The sequence below is a fragment of the Macaca mulatta genome, chromosome 7 (assembly GCF_049350105.2).
Source record: "Macaca mulatta isolate MMU2019108-1 chromosome 7, T2T-MMU8v2.0, whole genome shotgun sequence".
In the NCBI taxonomy this organism is placed as follows: domain Eukaryota; kingdom Metazoa; phylum Chordata; class Mammalia; order Primates; family Cercopithecidae; genus Macaca; species Macaca mulatta.
In genome coordinates this window covers 36,052,881-36,061,955 of record NC_133412.1, presented here as the reverse complement: position 1 = coordinate 36,061,955, position 9,075 = coordinate 36,052,881, and the positions used below count along the sequence as shown (strand labels likewise).

The 9,075-nt window shown below is 43.6% G+C and overlaps 2 protein-coding genes across 4 annotated transcripts in view; one reads left to right on the top strand and one right to left on the bottom strand.

Moving 5' to 3' along the window:
- Nucleotides 1-269: 269 nt before the first annotated feature.
- On the bottom strand, nt 270-2,097 carry LOC144329882 (uncharacterized). The gene is made up of 2 exons (XM_077939498.1): nt 1,070-2,097; nt 270-915 (listed from the first exon to the last, which is right to left on the bottom strand). Exon 1 carries the CDS (start codon nt 2,075-2,077, stop codon nt 1,610-1,612), a length of 468 nt encoding a protein of 155 aa, XP_077795624.1. The 5' UTR covers nt 2,078-2,097; the 3' UTR covers nt 270-915; nt 1,070-1,609.
- The window catches only part of ADAM10 (ADAM metallopeptidase domain 10), a 153,612-nt gene continuing 145,947 nt past the window's right edge, over nt 1,411-9,075 (top strand). For 2 of the 3 annotated variants that reach the window (XM_077939493.1, XM_001097016.5), the window contains exon 1: nt 1,411-1,646. In XM_077939493.1, coding sequence (XP_077795619.1) covers nt 1,592-1,646 — 55 coding nt within the window. In that variant the 5' untranslated portion in view covers nt 1,411-1,591. Of the gene's footprint in view, nt 1,647-2,088; nt 2,331-9,075 lie in introns of all 3 variants that reach the window. The other variant, XM_028850986.2, reaches the window with a different exon arrangement.

Below are 9,075 nucleotides of genomic sequence, written 5' to 3'. Positions count from 1 at the left end.
TTCGAGACCAGTCTAACCAACATGGTGAGACCCCGTCTCTATTAAAAATACAAAAAAATAACTGGGCGTGGTGGCGCATGCCTGTAATCCCAGCAACTTGGGAGGCTGAGGCAGGAGAATCGCTTGAACCTGGGACGTGGAGGTTGCGGTGCGTCAAGATCACGCAATTACACTCCAGCCTGGGCAACAAGAGCAAAACTCCAGCTCAAAAAAAAAAAAAAAAACTTGATTTATGTTAATGGTAACAAATGGTATAAAATACACAGGCAACAGTATAGGAATTCCAGTTTATTATGGTATCAATATTAAGGCCAAGCGCAGTGGCTCACGCCTGTAATCCCAGCACTTATGGGAGGCCAAGGCGGGAGGATCGCTTGAGTTGGAGGTTACAATGAGCTATGATCACACCACTGCACTTAAGCCTGGACGAGACAGCAGAGACTTTGTGTTTAGAAAACAAAACAAAACAATTTACACACATACACACACACTCCCTAATTCAGCCTACTCAAGCACGATACCAAATAGATGAAGAATATCTAATTAAACGGCCATAAAAAGTTCTAGTTCATGACATGCAAGTTTAAAGAATCAAAATGAGTTACAAGAAAACAAATACAAGCTTTAAGAAGTTGGGGAGAAGATGTGCGAGGATTCGCTTCAGAGATGTGACAGAGAGAGAGAGGAAAGAGGACATTTTCTGGACTGGAGATTCAAGACCGTCTGGTTCAGGCTGCATGTTTTTGCAAAGGCTAAAGCCTTAGTCTGTGAAATAAATTTGTAAAGAGCTCGGAAAACTACATCTCGGACATGGTGTCTTTTCTTCCTGCTGCTTGAAGGTCTTTGCATGTTCCGATCACTAGGGCAGCTGCCGCTATAATTACTGCTTGCTGGGAGTTTTTGTTTACTTGGTAGCTGTGGTGCACCAGGAGAGGCAGAGAAAGAAGAAACAAAAACCTCTGTTACTTGTGACGTTAAGAAGCGGAAGGCAGCCCCGCTTACATCTTCCATGGTCCATTTTAGCCCAAGGGAAGGTCCTCAGCAGCTCTAACACGTAGCGGAGCACTACCTTCGCGTAGGAGCGCACCCGCCTCGGGGCGGGACCAAGACAAACCCCGCCTCCGAAGCCCAATCCCAGTTCTCCGCCGGCGGACAGGAAGCGGCGGCGGGTCTAGCAGCACGGGAACCGTCCCCCGCGCGCATGCGCGCGCCCCTGAAGCGCCAGGGGGACGGGTAGGGGCGGGAGGTAGGGGCGCGGCTCCGCGTGCCCGTTGGGTGCCCGCGCGTCACGTGGCGAGGAAGGAGGCGGAGGTCCGAGTTTACAGGGAGGGGGGGAGAGAAGAGGGAACGAGCAAGGGAAGGAAAGCGGGGAAGGGAGGAAGGAAACGAACGAGGGGGAGGGAGGTCCCTGTTTTGGAGGAGCTAGGAGCGTTGCCGGCCCCTGAAGTGGAGCGAGAGGGAGGTGCTTCGCCGTTTCTCCTGCCAGGGGAGGTCCCGGCTTCCCGTGGAGGCTCCGGACCAAGCCCCTTCAGCTTCTCCCTCCGGATCGATGTGCTGCTGTTAACCCGTGAGGAGGCGGCGGCAGCGGAAGATGGTGTTGCTGAGAGTGTTAATTCTGCTCCTCTCCTGGGCGGCGGGGATGGGAGGTGAGGCACGACTGCGAGCGCCGGGGGCGCCGCGACCACGGCGGAGCGGCGGCCGGGCCGAGAGGAGCCCAGTCGCGCCTCGCGGCGTGCGCGTCAGTCAGCCCAGCCGGCCAGCGGCGCCACTCTGGCGGGCCGCGCTCCCCGCTCCCTATTGTCCCCCGCGCCCCGACCGCTTTCCCTTCGGTGGCGGGCCGAGGAGGCTCCCAAGCCGCCGGCGAGGCCTTCCCCGCCCCCCACCGCCCTGGCGGCCCGGGAGGCGGGGGTCGCCTTCCAGAGAAGCGAAGTCGGGGCATTCGCGTCGCCTGGAGAGAGCGGTGGAACCCAGGCTGGTGGCTGCATCCCTCCAGTCTGCTCGGCGGGTGCCCGTGCAGGCAGCCGCAGCGGGGCTGGCGGTCTCGCCGTCCTCGTTCAGCGCTCATCCTGCTCACCATTCCTCCCCCAGCCCCTGCCCGGTAGCGGATACCGAAGTCCTCTCCGCCGCCGAGACCCGCCGCGCAGACTCGTGGGAAGTTATGTTGTTTGCGGCTGGGCTCGTGTATTGTTCTTTACCGGGCGCGCGGATCCTGACCGACCCCATTCTGCAGAGGGGCCGCCCGTGGAGTGGCAGCAGTCATCACCCGCGTGTCTGAGACTAGTGGCCTCGGTTCTTCCTGTGTCCTGTGTTTGGAGAGAGATCACAGGAGGGTGTGTTGGTGTTCAGTGAAAACATTCTGTCGCCCAGGGGAAGGGGTTTGGTCGGGAGAAGGGTAAACCATTTGGGGATGTTCTTTGATTTGTAGGCTGGATTGGGTCTCCTAGAGTAGAAGTTCGGTCCCTGGGTGACCCAACTTGAAGTTTCGTTAAACTCTCAGGTGGAGTAGATGTGCAGTGTAGTTAGTGGGTTGTCAGAACGGTGCCCCCTCCCCCCTACAAATGAAAGTTAAATTTGCTAAAAGCATGTCATTTCTTGTTTCGGATTTTGAAGACGACGATTTTTATTTCCGGTGTATCCTACGACCAGCTGCATCATTTTATTCTTGTGTAAAGTGCTTTATTTTAGGTAAGCTTTTTGACTTGCCCCAAAGCAAACTTGAAAACCTCAAAGTGTGCCTAAAAGCAACGAATTGAAAAATTTTGAGGAATGCTTTGGATGAGTGTCTGTAGCCTTTGATAACTTAGAAAATATCTATTTCATGTATTGTTTCTGTTTTTTTCTTTGCCACTTTGACTTATGACTGCAGGGCCAAGTGTGTTTCTGTCCTGTATTCTACCGAGTCCGAGGGTGGTACTGCGTAGGCAGACTTCTGTTATAGTTTGTAGTGTTCGGTCTTTTTGTTACACATTTTGTTTTATTTTTTTCAATCCAAGTCATCAAGCAAGATACACATTTTAGATTCAGATCTGATAATAGATGTTTAGTTTTAAAAAGGATTATGTGCGGGAGACCCCGTTAGAGCCTTTTCATCTGACATTTGTTATTTCTGTTCTAAACGTGGCTTTCAACAAATCATTTTCCTATCTGTTTTCACTTTTTGTGATTAAATTCAGGAGTTAAGACACTTCTCTGTAAGGTAATAAAAAGTAAGACAAACACATGAGGCACTTTACTGAATAGCAGTATAGCAAATGTTCTTTTAAAAATAATGAAAACAGTAAGAAACTGATGTAGTCTTATGTTTGAAGAAAAAACAATTGAATAACATAATGTTTGTGGGTTAAAACCCGTATACAAAAATTTTCTAAACTCAGATTTCCATAGTCCTTTATTGCATTAAGCATTGATTAAAAGCCTAAGTTTTGGTATTTCTGTTAAGCAGAACTTTTTCAAAAAACAGAAGACAAGTTTTATTAGTTTTATTTTAAAATTAATATCAAGATTTTAGCTTTTGGGTACTTGAAGATACTTGTAATTTTATTGTAACTATGAGGTATTTTTATTTACTAATCTGAACTGTTTATGGTCACTTGTAAGATCTTTGTATGATGATTTGTAGACTTCAGCACATTCAAATTGAATGTGTCTTTTAGCATGTGAGAGAAAGGAGAAATTTGTGTAGATTAGAAGTTGTGGCGGAGATTTAACTTAAAGTAGAAATCATTTTCAGGTAGTTAATAAACCCTTTTTGTTGCTTCCACCTCCCCAATTTGTCAGTCGCTGTTGTGTGTGAAAATTTTCTTGCTTTGTATATTACTGGGATGGGAAGCTGGAAGGAAGAATTAATGTAGTTAGAATCATAAAACATAAACTTAATGTAGTTAGAATCATAAAACATAAACTTTCCTAATGGTGTCCATTTCCAGCACAGCCCCATCCTATGTTGTAGTTGTAGGAGCATACCATGTTTTTTTATTTTATTTTTTAAATTTAATTGGTGTGTTTGAGAGCACAAAAGGTATTTCAACTGTAGCAGTAAATCCCATAATATTTTGGTTTGATGAAATCATACACGAAATGAACTTGAGTATAATATGTCTCTTATATTTAAAAATCTGGTGTAAGTGCTTAGCTTTGTACAGTATGCTCAATAGAAATAAGTTTTCTGGAAACTCGACCAGAGCTTTAAAGGTAGTAGAGCTGAAGCAGTTAAACCTTCCCTTACTCTGACTCGGAATCTACCAGCAAATAAGAGTTTAATGAAAGAGACAGGCTAATTTTGTCTTTATCCTTAAGGATCTCTGACTCTTCATCTTTTTTAAAACTTCAGTTTGAGTCCAGTTAACTCCATCATCTTTTTAAAAATTTGTTTTATTTATTTATTTTGAAAAGTAGTGACAGGGTCTTAATATGTTGCCCAGGCTGTTCTCAAACTCCTGGAGCCTAGCGACTCACCTACCTTGGCCTCCCAAAGTGCTGGGATTGCAGGCATGAGCCACCCCGACTGGGCAATTCTTTCTCTTGTTAAGACATTTTTCTTAACAAGAAAAATTTACAGATTACATATTACTAGTAATTTACATATTTCTAGGATGGGAAGCTGCAAGGAAGAATTAAAGTGTTTAGAATTATAAAACATAAGCTTTCCTAATGGTGCCCGTTTCCGGCACAGTCCCATCCTATGTTGTAGTTGCAGGAGGATACCATTGCCTACATTAACAGTATTTTCTGTGTGTATGTATACAGCCTCTCCCAGCAGGCATGGCAGGCACTTCTCTGATGTGCTTTTAATAACTTGTTTAAGACCTTCAAGGATGTGTATTATCTGATCTCTTTAAAATTTTTCTAAGGACCTTAAGAATTTTGGGGGGTAGGGTGAATGGAACGTTTCTGTGATGCCTTTTGTGTATCTGAATACTGTGTTAGGAGTTTCACTTTTCAACAGTTATGAGAGAGGGGTGATATGCAGTTGAAGAAACAGACTTGAAAATACAATTCTTCTAGCATCATCCACCACTTATTTAGACATTCAAACTCAAGCTGGTTTGACCTTAAACCCTAATAAGCTTTTTTATCCATTGCCCCCTCATGCGTTTTTGAAAGTGGCTTTCATACATTAGCTCAAAGGTGGCCACTGGACTAAACTACCTTAGAGGTATATTTTATTTGCATTGACTTTAAGTTTGAACTAATGATTAACATTGGGATATTTCTCAATGAAATTGGGAAAAATTGGGATATTTCTCATTGAAATTCATGGATTTCTGGATTTTAGGGGAAGACTTGGAAATCCAGGTACTAGGGGGCTATATTCCTATTGTCCAGAGCTGAGCAGTAGGGCAGTAGCCACCCTCTTTAAACTGGGCATGTGCGTACCCGTTACTGCAGTTCCCATCATTCCTGATGATACATCTGGCCTTTTTCACTCATTTTTGTTACCTGCCTGGGTGCTGTGGGTATGTTGTTCACATCTCTGCCTCAGCTTTATCTTGTATAGATACCTCCAACTTTTAAAAAATGTTTGACTGTGACCTCTTACTCAACTTTTAATGTTTTTTTGCAATGTTTTTTCTGTAGTCTTAAAAATTGGTTTAAAAAGAACATGGCATACACCATACTTTTTATTCAGCATTAGGTTATTAGATTTTTTTTTTAAAAAACCCTATTTTTATAATAGTAACAATTTGAAGGTCTTTAAGATAGAATGATTGTTAGTCTCTCCACATGTCTTTATCTAAATGAGTAAATAAGAAACTGTTTCTTTTTCTACTGGGATGAGAACCACAGAAAAAATTAGTTGAGGGTCATATTAATAAAAACCAATTTAAGAATAGGATACAAACATAAACTCTGCTTTTGAAATTAAGACAATGAAATGGAGGAGCAATAACTTCAGCAATTAGCTACATTTTCCTAACATTGTTGGGAGATCACAGGTTCAGATATGAGATGGTGTCCATATAACAAACTCTGGGAATACACTTTTTTTTTGAGACAGAATATCGCTCTGTTGTCCAGGCTGGAGTGCAGTGGCCCTATCTTGGCTCACTGCAACCTCCGCCTCCCGGGTTCAAGTGATTCTTCTGCCTCAGCCTCCAGAGTAGCTAGGACTACAGGCATGCGCCTCCAGGCCTGGCTAATTTTTGTATTTTTATTAGAGACCGGGTTTCACCATATTGGCCAGGCTGGTCTCAAACTCCTGACCTCAGGTAATCTGCCCGCCTTGGCCTCCCAAAGTGCTGGGATTACAGACGTGAGCCACTGCGCCTGGCCGGGAATACACTTGTACATTTTTTGTGTGTTTCTTTTTGTTGTTGTTGTTGTTGGTCTTGGTTAGAGATGAGGTCTCACTAGGTTGCCCAAGCTGGTCTTGAACTCTTGGCTTTAAGCAGTTCTCCAACCCTGGCCTCCCAAAGTGCTGGGGTTACAGGCCAGTTTTGGGTGTATCTGGTGGAAGTTTTTCTAAAATATAGAAAATTTACTGTAGACACATTTATCTCCTTAAAATGGACTGAATTTAATCTTAAATGATTAAAGTTTAATTGGGAGAAGAGTTGTTATTCTGGGTTCTATTGTAGTTTCTGTTTTTACTTTTTCCAGAAATGATTGAAATGGCCTGGTAGTTTATTATTTTATTATTCTAGATGATTGTGCATTTTAGATGCACAATCTAGATGATTGAAGATGTCACCTTGAAGATGTCTAATTAGTTGTTTCTAGTACGTTTTGTGTAGGAAAACTAAATGATTATACTTAACAAACACGCTTGCACGTGAAATGAAATAAGTAAGTTCTAAATCTTCTATGGAATAAAGTACATGGGCTTTAGGTAGTTTTTTCTTTCTCTCTGCCCCCCACCCCTAACCCTCACCTTTCAATATGTATAGCTTGGCTTTGTAGAGTTTAGCATTGAGGTTGCCTGGCTCCTAACTTTCTAAACAGTTGGAATGATGTGGTACTAGTGTGTTTTGCTAGTTACAGTTAAGCAGGGAAGAGTGGAGAGAAAAAACTGATGAATAACCAGGAAGGTACAGCAAATAAAATGTATACTCATTTGGTTGCAGATAGATTATGTCCTATAGCTAAATCATGAGTACTCTGGTTTTATACTAATATACTAGATTATTGGTATTAAACATACTTTAAAATGTCCAACTATAATATTCTCTACAAGAGTAGAAATTGTGAATTAAGAAAGAGTATTGACTGGATGTGGTGGCTCATGCCTGTAATCCCAGCACTTTGGGAGGCTGAGGCAGGCAGATCACCTGAGAGGTCAGGAGTTCGAGACAAGCCTGTCCAACATGGCAAAACCGCCTCTCTACTAAAAATACAAAAAATTAGCTGGGCGTGGTGGCGGGCGCCTGTAATCCCAGCTACTCAGGAAGCTGAGGCAGGAGAATCGCTTGAACCTGGGAGGCGGAGGTTGCAGTGAGCTGGGATTGCACCACTGCACTCCAGCCTGGGCAACAAGAGTGAAACTCCATCTCAAAAAAAAAAAAAAGGATTTTATTTAAAGGAAATTCGGTGAAAGGTAGATGACAGAGGCTCATGGTATTGTGCTTGTTTCTAGTAAGTAGCTGTGTTACAGTAACTGTGTTACCATTTTGGTGATTTTTACATTTGTATAAAGTTAAATTTCTTGTCTGTCTTTAATTGTATTACATTATAATGGTTAGAAAAAAAAATTTTCTGAAGTTGAGGCATAGTTTTGGAAGCGTCTAGCTTAAAATATGGTCCATGTGGAGTACCAAAAATGTAGTTTGTGTGGAGAAGGTTGAAGGCAAGGGCAGTCATTGGCCACTGCTGCCAACAGTAAGTTTCAGTGAGAGGCCTATGTGAGATAAATTGTGGGTAGGAAAGGCTGTGGACAGAAAAACACATAGTGATTTCACATCTGAACCCCCCCAAGCCCAAAATCACAGGGTCCAGCCTTCCTAATTGTGGGAATGATTTGCGTTTTGTTTGATTTTTACATGGGCAGCTCTATGTGATGTGCTGGGGTAAAGAGCCCCAGGTTTTTGTTGTTGTTTTGTTTGTTTTTGAGACAAGGTCTCATTCTGTTGCCCGGGCTGGAGTACAGTGGTGGGATGTCAGCTCACTGCAGCCTTGACTTCTCCACCTCAAGCGATTCTCTAACCTCAGCCTCTCCATAGCTGGGACCACAGGCACGCGCCACCATGCCTGGTTAATTTTTTGATTTTTTTGTAGAGATGAGGTCTCACAGTGTTGTCCAGGCTGTGTTGTTCTTTTCTAAAGGAGTAATTGATTTTATTAATGATCGTTAATGATCTTCCAAGCAACCCTAAAAAGTCTGCTTGTTCTGAACAAAAATCTAGTAGTGATAATTCTAACTAGTCTAGCTGTTGATTTTTGTTTGTTTGTTTGTTTGTTTTTTGAGACGGAGTCTTGCTCTGTCGCCCAGGCTGGAGTGCAGTGGCGCGATCTCGGCTCACTGCAAGCTCCGCCTCCTGGGTTTACGCCATTCTCCTGCCTCAGCCTCCTGAGTAGCTGGGACTACAGGCGCCCGCCACCGCGCCCGGCTAATTTTTTGTATTTTTAGTAGAGACGGGGTTTCACCGTGGTCTCTATCTCCTGACCTTGTGATCCGCCCGCCTCGGCCTCCCAAAGTGCTGGGATTACAGGCGTGAGCCACCGCGCCCGGCCGCTGTTGATTTTTATATTAGGAAAAAGGAAGTAATGTTAAGGATAAGTGGAAAACCTATGATAATCCTACCACTTGGATTCCTGTAAGGGCATCCAAAAATCTTCATATTGTCCAGCAGTATGAAGATTTTGCCTTAGTATCACGATAGCCATTTCCAGCTAGTTTGCAGGAAATAGCAGTCCTGAGAATATTTCTCAGGGAGTGTAGTCTCCCTTTGATGCTGAGTGAATTCATTTTGAAGCTACTACAGATGCTTCTTGACTCATTGATAAGTTGAAAATACCGTAAGTCGAAAGTGTATTTAATGTTGGCAACAGAGATGATGGTTCAACTTAGTATTTTATGATGGTGAGAAAGTGATACGCGTGCAGTAGAAACTGTAACCCCATTGTAAGTTTTAAGGAGCT